Source organism: Euprymna scolopes, chromosome 42 (genome assembly GCF_053919585.1).
Source record: "Euprymna scolopes isolate OS-2025 chromosome 42, ASM5391958v1, whole genome shotgun sequence".
Taxonomy (NCBI): Eukaryota; Metazoa; Mollusca; class Cephalopoda; order Sepiida; family Sepiolidae; genus Euprymna; species Euprymna scolopes.
The window spans coordinates 67344999-67362921 of NC_136523.1; the positions used below are offsets into that span (position 1 = coordinate 67344999).

Sequence of the window (17923 nt, forward strand, 5' to 3'; positions counted from 1 at the left end):
AAGAAATAGTCTATGCGTGAGAACAAGCCCTCACCATTTCTGCCACGCACACCATGCTGCAACAGAAGCAGTAGTGGTTGGTTATTATCATCCTTCTTGATCTCTCCGCCAACATCACAACACAAACCTAACCACTCGACTCTTTCTTTCCTTTTCTTTCTTTCCTTTTCTTTCTTTCCTTTTCTTTCTTTCCTTTTCTCTCTTTCCTTTTCTCTCTTTCCTTTTCTCTCTTTCCTTTTTCTCTCTTTCTTTTTTCTCTCTCTCTTTCTTTTTTCTCTCTTTCTCTTTCTTTCTTTCCTTTTCTCTTTCCCTCTTTTATATATTTTTCTTTTTCTTTTCTCTTTTTCTCTTTTTACTCGAAGCACCTCTTATTGCGAGGGTTGCCTTTCTTCCCACGACCCATTTTTATACGTCTACCCTTACCGGCTAATACATACATACATAATAGATACAACGCGCGCATACGCACACGGTTTTCTCTACTACTCCTATCCCCAACTAGACATTACACACTTCGTCTCTAAACGAACGGTATTGATTCAACCTGTAGACTTCGTCTACGTTCTTTTAACGAAATGAAGTTTAAAAATAATTGTGTAATAAAGAATTACACATTATAGAATTTATACAGATGGGGATCGTTTTTATTACACACGAAGATGTGAAAAATCTTACTAATCGGACATTACCCAGTTTACTGGCTGGTGATGTAAGTTTTGCCATTTTTCGATATTCTTTCCCTTTTCACTATCTCATATTTCCTCTTGATGATCGTTGTTGTTATCGTAGTTGTTAATTGTGATGACATATATCTTTAAACTACGCAATAAAATGGTTTCTCGGCAGGGTTTTTTTATTAACGCAATATTAATACGCAATACGAATCGATAAATGTTAATTTATTTTACGAATTATTAAATTCTAGTAAAACAGCTACTGATTAAAAAAAAAAAAAAAGAAAAACAACTTATGGAATTGACTGACACATGTGTGGGTAAAGCTTTCCCCACTCTTATTATTTTTTTTTTCTTACAACTCCCTAGTTACTTGATCCCCCACCCATGATGGCGAAGTTAGACACAGGGTCTATGTTTTGTGAGGAAAATCGAGCTCTCCCAAAAGAAGCACTCCGAATTTAGACAGTTTTTTAAATTATTTCAGTCTAGAAGGATTTCTCCTTCATGAACTGTGGTCGGAACATATTAACTGTAGTATTAGACCGCTTTGAGCCGAGAAACTCCATTGAACAGTCAATTTAACAGCAATTTTCTTTGAGGGCAATTGAATCGAATCAGATTAACTGTTCAATGATCATATTATTTTAAATCTAAGACAAAATTCCATATTTTCATATACTTGGGATCTATGGACGTGCCTAAGGTTTTTGAAAATCAAATAATAATAATTAAAAAAAAAAACCCCTGAAAAGTTAACATTTATATTTACTATATTTCTATACAGTATTTAGTCATATTTCTGCTCGCAGATTGTCGTATTATGTTCGTGCGTGGTTGCTTTCCACACACACACACACACACACACACAGTGTGTGGGCCACCGCCAAAAGTGGCCGAAAAATCAAATTGTTGTTGTTTTTTAAAACGAAATTACATTTATTAAAATCCATTATTTCTGAGTAACTTTTTTTTCCAGAAAGATAAAACCCTGAATTTTATCATATAGAAAACAGAATAATGTAAAACTTTTTCTATTAGTTTTGATTAAATTTTAAATGTTAAATTTTCCCCAAAAGTTAACAATTGACATTTTTTGTCTTGCACAAAAAAAACGTACATAAATATTTAAAAAAAAAAAAAAAAAAAAAAAAAAGGTTTTTGAAATAATTAATTTATTTATTTGTTGTCTAACTAAGATTTAGGATGATTTTCTAAGAGAATATGCAAAAATATTATAAGTACCTGGATTTCAAATAATTTCACGTATTCATATAGGCAACCAGTTACTTTGCGTCGATCTAGAGTCTCTAAATCGACAATGTTTACGTTTGCATTTGATAAAAAGCAAACTATGGAAGACCAAACAGGCAAAAAAAACTTATTTTTCAGTGACGAAAATTTCAATGTATTATTAACGCTGAGGCTGGCCAGTACCAGATGGGTGACCATTTGTATGAGTTTGGTTTTTAATGTGAATGTGTGTGGGGGCTAGGCTCCCCAAAATGGGGGGGGGCAGTTTAAAGCAGAATAAAAAAAAATCATTTCAGCGCGTTTGGTCCACCGTAGTCGAAAGGCGGCAAACGTTTTCAAACGGGATTGAAAAAATGATGCTATTTTTAACACAAAGGGCACAATATTTATCGAATTTTTTTTTTTTTTTTTTTTTTGTAGCGATTCTTCAAAGCATGCCCTGTTTAATAATGGTCATGCATTATTCGGCTCGCTAAAAAAAAATTGTTAATTTATTTATCAAAGATTTTAAAATGGCTTTTTTCGTATAAATATTAAAAAAAAATTTTTTTTTTGTTTTGCTTAACTTAAATTAATTATTTTACTTAACATATTCACCGAATTTCACACTTCAAAACTCAAAAGCGGGATAATTAAACACAATCGAAGTTCTGATATTCTGATAAGGTATGCAAACAATTTTTTTTTTTTTTTTAATCTATAATTCTGTCCCTTACAACAACACAATATGTTTTGTTCAGTTTCAGATTATTATTTTAAGCATATTTGGAACCCCCTCAAAACAAGGGGGGGGTTGTAAGCAATATATATATATATATATAAATATCGTTTATGAAAAATAAATACACTGTTATAAAGTTCATTCTTTTAATAATCGCTGAAAATTTCGTATTGATCGGATAATTACCTGATTTTTGGTAGATTTTTAAAAAGACGGTCCGTCAAAAAGTACTTACCTGCCCCCCCCCATATGTATATATAATGTGTGTCGAAAAAATAACGATATATTTTCAAATTTAAAAAGAAAAAAAAATGCAGCACTGCAGCAGTGCAGCATGCAATAAGTATGCGAGATTCCTAAATGGGGCCTGTCACTTAAAAAGAATTGGCACCTCTGGAAGGAATCGTAAAAATAGTGTCCAATTATTTATAATTGAATTTGTATTTTTTATATTAAGATTTTTATCACAAAACATTGTTTCCATACGATAAAAATAACTAAAATGATTTAAAAATCCAAGGTTAAAATCGATTCTAATTCTTAAGCGTAATTTTTTTTTTCCTTAGCGAATTCACATGATGAGACAAGAGACAAAAGGAAGATCGATTTTATAGGAATGTTTGATATTGTTGTCTATCTCGTTCACAATTTACGGAATCATTGAAATTAAGAAAAAAAAAGTGGTAAATGTTACCTTACGCTACAACAGAACACCGACCATTCTAATCTGTTTTTTTAGGGGGTATTCGAGGGCACTGACAACGAATCTGGTAATCAAACATGTCGCAAAGTTACCGTTTGCATGGTATGAACCCCTGGAACCTGGGACTATTTTACGCCATTTCACCGCCTTCAGTAGTGTTTTCGTACATGATGCGTTCGCGTGTGCACGCGCGTATTGAAGCAAGACCGTCTTTATAACGAAGGCCACGATTGAAGTCACTTATTACATCGCGAAGGAATCTTTTTAGCGGATCTTGAAATAATAAAGTTTAAAAAAAAAATGTTTCACTTTTTTTTCGTTACGTAGTTTTAAATGCTTTTTAGTGTTCACGAGTTTAAAAAAAACATGTTTTCCGGTTTTGTTTTTTTTTTGTTTTTTTTTTTTTGCTGGGGGAGGTATTCAATTATAGAACTTGTATGATTTATTTAACTGGTGCTTTTGCACTTCAATTAACCGTTTTTCTGTAAATAAGACGTCGACATTTACTGAGTAGAATACCGTTTAACATTTCACAAAAATTCTGTTTACATTGGGGAGGAGGGCGATTGAGAGGCAGGTAAACATTTATGAGGAAGAACGACCGCAAAAATCAATTTAATAGAATAATAATAATTAATGATTAGTGTTGGGACGATTCCTAAATTTTTTCCGATTCCGATACGAAGTACAATTCTGATTCCTGTGGAATTGTTTTCAAATATATCATTGTGTAGCGAAAAAAATTGGTACAGCAAAAAAGTGGAAATACAATTTAGGGAATTTCAAAAGCGATTTGATTTTTTTCGTAAAATTTCTTTCATTGAAGATAAGTCAAAACAAATATTTTAACCATGAATTAAACATGCACCGTGAAATTAATCAATTTAAGGAGTTATTTTATGTATTAAAAAATACAAAGAAAAAGGGCAGATGTATATGAATGCTACCCCTGTAGCAAAATATGCATCAGCTCCGAGGTTGTACGTTGTTCGACTGAGGGAGAAGTTATTATTTTTACAAGGAAAGAATTTTTGTGTGTGTGACCTAGTTTTTTATTATTTATTTTGGCTTGAAATTTGCGCATGATCTTTGTTATGATTTTATCTGTTTTTGTTTTTTATGGATATTTTTCTTTTTGCCAGAGTTTATATAATTATTAACAGGAAAATTGCCAATTGGTGAAAGTCAAAATGGAATCCACGCTATTTTTAAATATTATTTTCAAGTTTAATTAAAGTTTTACGATACCTGCGTTATTTCTTTTATTTAAAAATCTGCTTACTGGTGTTTGCACCAACAATATTGAGGTGTATTGGTCTCGTATAAAGAAAACTGAAATACATATCGGGACCAGTAGGAGAAATGAAATGGTCTTGTAGGGTAGTGATAATTAATAGATATTAAATTCCTCTATCCTACAAGATAATAATAATAAAACAAGGCAATAAAAAGAAATACCATGGCACATCCTTCTGGATTAAAAATGCTCCAAATTTATTTTTCACAAAATTAACAAAATGGACGAGCAATGCCAGCTCAGTAAGAGTTCTTGTGTGGAATCATGGACTTAGAATATGTACCTTCAGTGAACGAAGAGAAATGTTCCGGAAAAAGAATGTTACTTCTCGCAACCTGAATATTTTCATGTGGAGGGAAGTTTTATGAGATGCGTGCTGCATTGGGTAGAAATAAAACAGTCCTACTTACATGTTGTTTCATCTTTTTCCAAAACGAAAGATGGCTTTCTCTCTATATTAATAAATCTCTGTTCTTTTATATTTCTTTTTGCTTTTTCATTTTAAAATATGGTGCTCTTTTTAGAAACCGCTAGAGGAAGACTCCCCTGCAAAGGATTGTGGGTAAATCAGAAAAAAGTTAATTATTCTATTTTTTTTTTTTAGTACATTAACTTTATATTTTATTATTAGTTTATTATCATTTTTATTTTTAGTTTATATTTAATAAAATACGACACCACAATACTTTCCATCTCAGTATCGGAGATTGTTAGAAATAATGGTATTCGTTGTGTCTTGAGAAAACTACTCTTCTGCCTGATCTTGTCGTTGTAGATTTTGAATCTTGGAAGATCTACTGATTTTTGTTGGTCAAATTCTTCTGTAGACGTACTAGATAAATCGTTGGAATCATTTTCAATTGATTTTTCTGTAGAATTCTCAGATGAAGTTTCCTGTTCAGGGACATTTGATTCATCAGGAACTTTTGCAGATTTCTTTGATTCAGTATGTCCTTTTTTGTTTTTGTTTTTTTTTACTGTGATCACCACTTATCAAGGCCCGGAAGCCACTCAGTATTGCAAGTACATTACGTTAGTGTGGAGATTTGATGAAGTGTTTACTTAAGGGGGGGGGCGGTTCATTAGGAATTTGTTAACGTTGGACTTGAAGACATCCAAGTTGTAGTCCGGTGGGAAGCAGGCAGACGGGACAGAGTTCCACAGGCATGCAGTTCTAAGAAAGAAGCTTTGTTCATGGAATCCGCGTTTTGATTTAGGCACAGATATAGTGGGGGAAATTTTTCACAGTGGATTCAGCTAGACGGGTGTTTTTCGTGAAAGATTGGCGAGGGGGGGACAAGAGATTGGAGTTCAGATGAGCACCTGCCATGGAAATAACGATAAAACAAGGATAGGCTCGCAACGTCTCTTCTGTGGGAGAGAGGTTGCAGGGTAGAGAAAAGGGCATCCCCACTAAGCCACGAAGTCTATTTTGTACTCTGTCAAGGCAGGATAGGCTGTTTTTAGCAGCTCCTGCCCAGATATGGCAGCAGTATTCCATCCTTGGACGTACTTGGCTTTTATATAGATAGAGAATTGCATCAGTAGTGAGATATCTTCTGGAGCAGTAGAAGGATCCCACCATCTTTCCAGCGACCTTGGCAACAGACTTGTTCCATTTCAAATCAGGAGTAAAGGTCAAACCCAGAAGCTTGTCAAAACACGGGGCCTCACCCAGACGAGAGCCATCCATCACAATTGATGCCAGATGAGGATCAGAGCGTTGATGATGTAAGGATAGGAGTTTGGTTTTAGATGCATTAAAGGTAACCAGCCACGTCTTCCCCCACTGAACCACGTGCTCGAGATCAGAGGAGAGAGAATCAGAGAACTTTGTCATTAACAGCCTTTGATGTGTTGCTGTAGATGGTCGTGTCATCAGCATAGATGTTAACGAATGATTTAAGTGTGTTTAGGGAGGTCATTGATGTAGATCAGGAAGAGAGTTGGGCCCAGTATGGACCCCTGAGGGACTCCAGCATTTATATTGCAGGCCTCCGATTTTTGTCCATCTACCACTACTCTTGTGAGCCTATCGGAGAGAAATGATTTAATGATTGAGAAAACATTTCCGGTTATACCGTAGCTGGAAATCTTGTGAAGTAGACCCTTATGCCATACCTTGTCGAAGGCCTTTGATTTGTCAAGAGCAATTGCCCTAGAAAGGAAGCCTTTGTCAAGAGATTCACTAATCCTGTGGGATATAACTGTCAGCACATCTACGGTAGATCTTGCAGAGCGGAAACCATATTGTGTGTCACTAAGAAGGTATTTGCAAAAGACTTACTATATACTGGCTTCAGACGATCCACTGAAACTGTATCACTCTTACCAGAATTTAGCTTTATAGTAAAGTGTTTTTGATATCTTCGAAGAACTTCATAAGGACCCATGTAAGGAGCTTCGAGTGGATGATGAACTCGGTCAGCTCACATCCACACATGAGTACAGGTTCTTAGATCAGCTGGGATATATGACTTAGGAAAAGAGTGGATTCGGCCTTCAGATAGTATTTTGAAGTCTAAGTTCTGCATTTCTTCTGCTAAAATCTTAATTTTTGGATAAGAAACTTACGATTCATTATCAATCATTGGTCTTGGTAAAAGTAAGGATTTTTCTGTTTCTGCTACAGATGGTGAATAATTATCCTCATTTTGCATATTTATTGCTACAGATGGTGAATAATTATCCTCATTTTGCATATTTATTGCTACAGATGGTGAATAATTATTCTCATTTTGCATATTTATTGCTACAGATGGTGAATAATTATTCTCATTTTGCATATTTATTGCTACAGATGGTGAATAATTATCCTCATTTTGCATATTTATTGCTACAGATGATGAATAATTATTCTCGTTTTGCATATTTATTGCTACAGATGGTGAATATTGCATATTTATTGCTGCAGATGATGAATAATTATCCTCATTTTGCATATTTATTGCTACAGATGGTGAATAATTATTCTCATTTTGCATATTTATTGCTACAGATGGTGAATAATTATTCTCATTTTGCATATTTATTGCTACAGATGGTGAATAATTATCCTCATTTTGCATATTTATTGCTGCAGATGGTGAATAATTATTCTCATTTTGCATATTTATTGCTACAGATGGTGAATAATTATTCTCATTTTGCATATTTATTGCTACAGATGGTGAATAATTATTCTCATTTTGCATATTTATTGCTACAGATGGTGAATAATTATCCTCATTTTGCATATTTATTGCTGCAGATGATGAATAATTATCCTCATTTTGCATATTTATTGCTACAGATGGTGAATAATTATTCTCATTTTGCATATTTATTGCTACAGATGGTGAATAATTATTCTCATTTTGCATATTTATTGCTACAGATGGTGAATAATTATCCTCATTTTGCATATTTATTGCTACAGATGATGAATAATTATTCTCGTTTTGCATATTTATTGCTACAGATGGTGAATATTGCATATTTATTGCTGCAGATGATGAATAATTATCCTCATTTTGCATATTTATTGCTACAGATGGTGAATAATTATTCTCATTTTGCATATTTATTGCTACAGATGGTGAATAATTATTCTCATTTTGCATATTTATTGCTACAGATGGTGAATAATTATCCTCATTTTGCATATTTATTGCTGCAGATGGTGAATAATTATTCTCATTTTGCATATTTATTGCTACAGATGGTGAATAATTATTCTCATTTTGCATATTTATTGCTACAGATGGTGAATAATTATCCTCATTTTGCATATTTATTGCTACAGATGGTGAATAATTATCCTCATTTTGCATATTTATTGCTACAGATGATGAATAATTATCCTCATTTTGCATATTTATTGCTACAGATGGTGAATAATTATTCTCATTTTGCATATTTATTGCTACAGATGGTGAATAATTATTCTCATTTTGCATATTTATTGCTACAGATGGTGAATAATTATCCTCATTTTGCATATTTATTGCTACAGATGGTGAATAATTATCCTCATTTTGCATATTTATTGCTACAGATGATGAATAATTATTCTCGTTTTGCATATTTATTGCTACAGATGGTGAATATTGCATATTTATTGCTGCAGATGATGAATAATTATCCTCATTTTGCATATTTATTGCTACAGATGGTGAATAATTATTCTCATTTTGCATATTTATTGCTACAGATGGTGAATAATTATCCTCATTTTGCATATTTATTGCTACAGATGGTGAATAATTATCCTCATTTTGCATATTTATTGCTACAGATGATGAATAATTATTCTCGTTTTGCATATTTATTGCTACAGATGGTGAATATTGCATATTTATTGCTGCAGATGATGAATAATTATCCTCATTTTGCATATTTATTGCTACAGATGGTGAATAATTATCCTCATTTTGCATATTTATTGCTACAGATGATGAATAATTATTCTCATTTTGCATATTTATTGCTGCAGATGATGAATAATTATTCTCATTTTGCATATTTATTGCTACAGATGATGAATAATTATCCTCATTTTGCATATTTATTGCTGCAGATGATGAATAATTATCCTCATTTTGCATATTTATTGCTACAGATGATGAATAATTCTCATTTTGCATATTTATTGCTACAGATTGTGAATAATTATCCTCATTTTGCATATTTATTGGTGCAGATGATGAATAATTATTCTCATTTTGCATATTTATTGCTACAGATGGTGAATAATTATTCTCATTTTGCATATTTATTGCTGCAGATGATGAATAATTATCCTCATTTTGCATATTTATTGCTACAGATGGTAAATAATTATCCTCATTTTGCATATTTATTGCTACAGATGATGAATAATTATCCTCATTTTGCATATTTATTGCTACAGATGGTGAATAATTATTCTCATTTTGCATATTTATTGCTACAGATTGTGAATAATTATCCTCATTTTGCATATTTATTGCTACAGATGAATAATTATTCTCGTTTTGCATATTTATTGCTGCAGATGATGAATAATTATCCTCATTTTGCATATTTATTGCTACAGATTGTGAATAATTATTCTCGTTTTGCATATTTATTGCTATAGATGATGAATAATTATCCTCATTTTGCATATTTATTGCTACAGATGATGAATAATTATCCTCATTTTGCATATTTATTGCTACAGATGGTGAATAATTATTCTCATTTTGCATATTTATTGCTACAGATTGTGAATAATTATCCTCATTTTGCATATTTATTGCTACAGATGATGAATAATTATCCTCATTTTGCATATTTATTGCTACAGATGGTGAATAATTATTCTCATTTTGCATATTTATTGCTACAGATGGTGAATAATTATTCTCATTTTGCATATTTATTGCTACAGATGGTGAATAATTATTCTCATTTTGCATATTTATTGCTACAGATGGTGAATAATTATCCTCATTTTGCATATTTATTGCTACAGATGGTGAATAATTATCCTCATTTTGCATATTTATTGCTACAGATGGTGAATAATTATTCTTATTTTGCATATTTATTGCTACAGATGGTGAATGTACGGTGTATACGCTCGATTATACCGTTTGATTGAAGGTGGTAACTTGTCGTACACAAATGATGGAATCCTAAAAGTTTAGATAGTTGACTAAAAAGTTCACTTTCAAACTGTTATCCTCTATCAGTTAATAGAGAGGCACTCCAAATCTAGAGACCCAAATATTTAGAAAGAATATTGCAACTGTTTCTGCTGTAATGTCTGACATGGGTGTGGCCTCAACCCAGCGTGTAGCCCTATCGATACCTGTAAGAATATATCTGCCAGATGATGGAAACTTAGAATTTATAGGAGTTACTCGATTAAGAGGACCCACTATGTCAAGATGCACAGTTTCAAATCGGCTTGAAGGTAGATTGAATGGCTCAACTGGAGATCTTGTATGTCTCGTAACTTTGGATTTCTGACAGTTGAGACATTCCTTGCAATATTGTCTTATCATCTTATCCATTCCAGGCCAATAAAATCTTGATTTGATCAATTTTAATGATGCTTTTGTTCTTGAATGTAATAGAGCATGAAATTGATCAAAGATAGCTCTTCTTGGGTACGAAAGGACGAGGGTATGGCATTGAAACGTCACATAAGAGTTCTGAACCTGGAGAAAATTTATAGGACTTAAGTTTATCAGAATAATCTTTAATTTCTTCATCAGCTGCTTGTTGTTCCACCAAGGCAGGGAGATCAAAGACGTCTACAGAAACTGCATTGGCAGCACGAGGCAAGCAGTCAGCAACGATATTTTCACTTCCTCATATATATATATATATGTCAGACACATATTCTGTAATTACAGACAAATAACGTTGTTTGTCAGATTTTATGGGTGTTGATTTTTCATGGCTGACACCAAAGGTTTGTGATCTGTAAGTAAATATACCTGTCTGCCTTCAATTTGTGACTTGAAATGAAGTACAGCCAGATAAGCAGCTAGTAATTCACGATCAAACGTAGAAAACTTCCTTTGACTGTCATTCAATTTCTTAGAGAAGAAACCTATGGGAATAGGCTCCTCTTTTACAATCTCATGCAAACAAGCACCAACAGCAAAATTAGAGTTGTCAGTCACTAAATGATAATTGGTAACACTTGAGATAGGATGAGGAAGGGAAGTTATATTAGCTAAAATTTCTTTAATTTCAGTAAAAGATTTTCTTTCAGCCTCACTAAATTTAAATGATTTGTCTTCAGGATGTAACTTATTAAATTCACTAAGTCGTAACACTATATCAGCAAATTTCGGAATTAATTTTCTATAAAAATTTATCATTCCAAGAAATCTTCGCAACGATGCTGATTCATTAGGTTCAGGGAAATGATTAATTTCTGCTATTTTTTCTGCAGTAGGTTTCAGTCCTTCTGGGCCAATGTGGAATCCTAAATAGTTCAAAGAAGACTTGAAAAATTCACATTTATTAAGGGATAATTTTAGATTATTCTCTTTGAGAATTTGGAAAACACATTTTAAATCTTCTATATGAGAAGTTTCTGATTCAAACATTATCAACAAATCATTGATATAAATAAATACACACTCCACATTTATAAATATATTGTCCATGAAGCATTGAAAAGTAGCTCCAGTGTTTCGAAGTCCGAAATACTCATACGCATCAAAGGGAGTTATGACTAAAGTTTTCTGTATATCCTCCATATTTACATCTGATGTTATGCTTTCAATAAATCCAGTTTTGAAAACACATTATTTTCCAGCTTAGAAGAAATATTTTGTATGTGTGGAACAGGATACTGATAGGGTTTTGTGATTGCATTAAGGAATCTATAATCACCACACGCTCTCCATTCACCAGGTGTACTCTTTGGTACCATATGGAGTGGTGATGCCCATGATGAGGTAGATTGTCTAATAATTCCTGCTTGTAATAAAGTTGAGAATTCCTTTTTAGCAGCATCAAATTTTTCCTGAGACAGTTGACAAACTTTACAAAAGGTTGGCTTGTTGTCTCCTGTGTCGATGTGACGCTTGACTTTTGAGTTGTCATTGACATCATCTTTCGCTCTTGGTAGAATTAGAGAATTGAATTCTCTCAGTAGGGATTGGATTTCAGGATGTTGATCTTCAATATTATTGATATATACTTTCTGATTGACTTGGTTGATAATGGATACTTGTTGAGCAAACTTGGTGTTTGAATCCTTTATTAATTGTGGTCAGAAGCTAAGAAAAACAGAAGTCTTACCATGGGTGTGCAGCGAGTGAGTTCAGGCGGAAAAAAGGAAAAACAAAGATGGCCGCCAGCATTTTATTATGTGCGTTCTCGCAAAATCTTGTGTGCGTGTGAAGCTGGAAACTACAAAACGAGCTTCATTTTTCGGTTCTAGAGAGATTCCAGATCTGGCAGGAGGGTAGGTGCAACGAGAGTGGAGATTCTACTTTCTCGAATTTATTCCCTTTTGTGTGTTTGAGGTGAACCCCCCTCCCCTCAGGAGGCGCAAGTTATTTCGGCGATGGCCAACGCTGGTTTAAGCAACATGATTAAGCCTTTTAATGGCGGTGGTAGTGTGGCTTAAAATTAAAAAAGTGGACCTTGTGGCAAGGATTCAAAAGTTGGACGATGTGGCCGCAGTAATACCACTGTTTCTAGAAGAGGATGCACTGGCCCTCTATTTGGAGCTCAGCGAGCGAGATCAGGGTAACGCGGACGCCATCAAGGGTCGATTGATCAAAGCTTTTGCAGAGAGGCCTTTATAAGTTGAAGGAGAAGAGGTGGATTGGTGAATCTGTTGATGTATACACGAACGAGATAAGGAGATTGGTTGAGTTGTCGGGCATCAGGAGACACGCCACGAGTCACGTAGTCAAAATGACATTCATTACCGGGTTCCCAGAAGAGATATCGAAATGTTTGCAGCAGGTCCCGGGAGTGGAGATGCTGGATGTGAGTGAGCTGCTCAAAACTGCAAAGATCTTGGTGAGAACCCCGCCCACGGAGTCTGGAGGAACAACAGCAACGGTACAGCAGGAGTCTATCGAACCCGAGGGTGGCATGCTTTTAATGTGGAGAGAACTTGAATGCCTGCTAGACGGAGAGAACTTGAATGCCTGCTAGACACTATCCTCGAGTGTCTAAGGTCTCTCTGTACAGGGGTTTGTCAGAACAATCTGGCATGAGGATACTTTTTCCATAGAAGTAAACCCTGACCAAATATTCAAAATCACATAGTATTCGCTGCCCAAATAAGATCTCCTCACTATGGCTTACCCATATTAGCTTTTACGAGGAATTGTGCACCTTCTCCAAGTGATGTTACCTCAAGTAACAGCACGAAACTGGATATTCCACCAGACTAGATAAATTCTTGTTCTGGAATTCAGTAAGACCAAGAGACCAACATGAAAGATATAATACAATATATGAAAATGGTTAATTGGGGAGAGGAAAATTATGTTCTCAACTTCTTTATTAACTCAGTGTTTGAGAAATAAAGAACTTAAATTGGACATTCGAATATCTATGTATCTCATATAGAGTTAAAGTGTTAGCCCCAGGTCGTGGGCCCCTTGACTTCTGAGAACTTCGACTGAAGTAAAATAAAACAAAAAGAGGCGACACCGTAGATGTGTGCAGTGAGACCATTAGAGAATGGAGGCAGATGAATGGGGTGTCTACGTTGGTAGATCTAAAATCTGCCTATTTGCAACTCCACAAGGAGCTCTGGAAATACCAGTTAGTCAGGTACAAAGGCAAAACTGGCAAGGCGGATGCTCAAACAAGATCTACGCTGGGCCCATTTGGCGTCGGGGAATCGCTGTGCCAATGGCGAACGTATCATTAACTTCGCGATGAACAATCACCTCATTGTCTCCAATACGAAGTTTCAGCATCCAAATCATCATCTGGTGACGTGGTACTCGAATGACGGTGTCACGGCGAACCAGATAGACTACATTTTGATACGCAAACGCTGGGTAAGCAATATGCATGACTGCCGCGCTTACAGAGGTGCTGAAACAGGAAATACCCATGGATCGGATCATGTCCTTGTTAGAGCCAAGCTCACAATGCGACTGAAGGCCAACAAACACGTTTCCCGTCAAAAACGTCTTGATATCACGAAGCTGAAAGTGGATGACACTGCGACTCAGTTTCGACTGGACCTACGCAACCGATTCAATGGTTTACAACCAGAAGAATCAGTGGAAGATATATGGAAAGCACTCAAAAAGGACATCACTGAAGCAGCGGCCAACACCGTGGGTTTCACAAAGCGTCGTCAAAAGGACTGGATCTCAAGTCGAACGGTGAAATTGGGTGAGGAGGCTAAACGTGCCAGACTCAACGGAGATGCCAACTATCGTCGCCTTCGCCGAGAAACAACGCACTCTGCCCGCAACGACCGCAATGTCTACTGGCACAATATCGCAACTGACATGGAACATGCGGCCTCGGTAGGGGACTCCCGCAAGTTATATCAACTATTGAAGTCCAGCACACAGACGAGGTCATCCGTGAGCGAATCCATCCACAACAGTGGAGGTGAAATCATTACTGAGCTAAACGCACGATTGGATCGGTGGCACGAGCACTTCCGTGAACTCCTGAACAACCAGCCTCCACCTACAATAGCAGGTCAAAACACCCCCACCGATGCAGATCTCTACGATTGCTCGTCGGATACCCCCAGCCATGAAGAAATCAGAGCCGTCATTGCCAAGTTGAAGAATAACAAAGCTCCAGGCGAGGACGGTATCCCGGCTGAGGTCTACAAGACCCGAATCGATGAATTAACCCCTCGCCTACACCAGCTGATTTCTGAGATTTGGAATAGTGGGGAGATTCCCCAAGATTGGAGTGACGCCATCCTTCTTCCCTTTTTTAAGAAGGGTGACAAACGGACATGTAGTAACTACAAAGGCATCAGCCTTATAGATGTCGCTGCCAAAGTCTTCACTATCCTCATTCTGAGACTGTTTCAATACGAAAGGGACAGAAGGACTCGTCCTAACCAATGCGGATTCCGACCTGGCCGCGGATGCGTCGACCAAATATTCACGCTGAGGCGAGCCTTGGAACAGCGCTGGTGCTACCAACAGCGTACAATCGTATGCTTCATCGACTTCGCTGCCGCTTTTGACTCGGTCGACCGCGGTACCCTGTGGAGAGTGATGGAAGCAGATGGTATCCCCCCGAAGCTACTCAACTTGATCAAAGCCTACTACCATCGGACTCGCACGCGTGTCCGCTGTTATGGCCAGGACTCCTCTTTCTTCAACGTCAGCAGTGGTGTCCGCCAGGAATGCGCGCTCTCGCCCACCCTTTTCAATTACGCTATTGATTGGATCATGGAGCAGGCGCTGCCTGGATATCCTGGCGTCGTGGTGGGGCGTAACTTTTATCTCGACGATTTGGACTACGTGGACGATATTGCGGTTCTCGGGGAGAGCTACAGAGACATACAGACGGTGCTGAACCGAATCCAGGAGAAGGCAGCTGCCATCGGCATGAGAATCAACGCCAGCAAGACGAAGATTCTATCGGCTGGCATCCCCCAAGCAGAAAGGTCCTCCGTCACTCTCAACGGGGAAACACTCGAGGAGACGGATAGCTTCAAATATCTGGGCTGCACGTTCATTGGTACCGGTCAAGGCATGAATGAGATTGAAGCGCACATTAATGCCGCACGAGCTGCCTTTTGTCGACTCCAAAGGCGATTATGGTCACGGCCTGAAATAAGTCTGAGGACAAAAATACGAATCTACCAGGCCCTCGTCCGCTCAATACTTTTGTATGGATGTGAGACCTGGCCCATACGGAAAGCGGATCTGCGACGCGTAGAAGTTTTCGACCACTACAATCTCCGCCGCATTCTCCATGTCCGTCCCTTGGATTTTGTCGCCAACAAAGAAGTCCGGCGTCGCTGCAATCTCCAGGCAATTACTGACCTACTGCGGGCTCGACGCCTTCGATGGTTCGGCCATGCCTCTCGCTGTGATGCAGGGGTCTTTATCCACGAGGCTATCTCCTCACGTCCTCTACCCGGCTGGAAAAAACGTGTCGGTGGCCAGCTAAGAACGTGGCTCGGGACTATCAAAACCGACGCTGAGCTTATTTCGGGCCCGCTCATCTATGGCCTGTCTCGTTGGAGACGTGATTGGCTATTGCTCACTCGGGATCTTGCCTCCGATCGCCGGGCTTGGGCCGCAGCGGTACGAGATGTGCATCTTCATGAAGCTGACTCAACTCCTCCAGGGTGAATGTCGTTTCAAGTACAAGTAAGTACAAAGGCAAAACCTACTGCCTTACGCGAGTGGGGTTTGGGTTGAATTCGGCACCCAAGATCATGTCAACCATCGTCAGGAAGATTTTGGAAACAATAGGAAAAGGAGATGGGGCAGTGAGTTCATACATAGACGACATTCTTGTGAATGAGGCTCTGGTAATTGCCAAGGAGGTGGTGGCTCATTTGAAGAGGTTTGGGTTGGTCGCCAAAGCGCCTGAAAAATTAGACGGAGGGGCTAAGGCTGAAACGAGCTGCGTTGGGCAGCCTAGAGTTTCAAAGGGGGAACGAGATCCCGCAACTGAAGCAAGAGCTCAACAGATGGGAACCATATGCAGGAAGTTGATCGGACATTACCCCGTTGCTGGCTGGCTTAGACCAGCAGCTAAATAAAGAGGCATGTCGAAGGAAGAGGATGGGATGATGAAGTGGGAGGAAGAATGGTCGCCATGATGGAAGAGCTCCTGAAAGAAGCAGAACAGCAAGACCCAGTCCGGGGAACCTAGAACGTACCGCGAACATTGGATGTTGTGTGGTATGATGCAAGCAGCATTGCAACAGGGGTCGTCTTGGAAGTTGGAGGAGTGGTTGCAGAAGATGCGACCTGGTTAAGAAAGAAAAATGATGTCGGCCACATCAATGTAGTGGAATTAGATGCGATAATCGAAGGGGTCAGTCTAGCCTTGGAATGGAGACTGCGTGACATCTGCATCAAAACAGACTCTGCCACTGTGTTTGATTGGCTAAAGTCCCTCATTTCAAGCGAAAAAAGGATGAGAACGAAAGGGGCAGCAGAGATGTTAGTGAAGTGCAGGCTTGGGATGCTAGCTGAGCTGATGCAGGAGTTTTGTTTGAAGCTTCATGGGGACATGGTGGCTTCTGAGAAGAACCGAGCTGATGCTCTCACGGGAGTGAAGAAGAGCTGGCTTGTGCCAAAGAAAGATGTTGTTGCTGCATCAGATCTAGATGATGTTGGCGTGCGAGAGCTGCACAATCTGCACCATATGGGGGGTAGAGAGGACGTGGTACTTGGTGAAGAAAGTCGACCTGAGTGTCACCAAGGAGTAAGTGAGGCAAGTGGTCAGGGCATGCGACATGTCAGTCGATTGATCTTGCTCCAAGCACGCATGAAGCTGGTCAATTGAGGGTGAGTGAGACCTGGGAGAGACTGGCATGCGATGTCACCCATTACAGGGGTGGACTTTACCTGATCATGATTGACTGCGGGCCCGGGCAATTTGCCCTATGAAAGAAGCTATGTGGAGGAACAGGCAATGAAATACCGGCAATCCTCGATGAGGTGTTTTTGGAGCGAGGTCCCATGGAACAGCTGTTAACCGACAACGGAACCGCATTCAAGTCAGTAGCAGTGACGGAAGTAATGAAGAAATGGAATATCTAACAATTTTTCAGTGCTGCCTACAGACCCAGTAGCAACAGAATCGTGGTGAGAAACCACCGCACC

At 37.8% G+C, this 17923-nt stretch overlaps 1 protein-coding gene across 3 annotated transcripts in view; it reads left to right on the plus strand.

The window, feature by feature from the left end:
• LOC145267175 (uncharacterized) overlaps nucleotides 1-17923 on the plus strand; it is a 496153-nt gene that overhangs the window by 374182 nt on the left and 104048 nt on the right. For 2 of the 3 annotated variants that reach the window (XM_080123232.1, XM_080123234.1), the window contains exon 1: nucleotides 59-709. The exons of the other annotated variant lie outside the window; for it this stretch is intronic. In XM_080123232.1, coding sequence (XP_079979358.1) covers nucleotides 632-709 — 78 coding nt within the window. In that variant the 5' untranslated portion in view covers nucleotides 59-631. Of the gene's footprint in view, nucleotides 1-58; nucleotides 710-17923 lie in introns of those variants that run through there. 3 annotated transcript variants of the gene reach the window in all.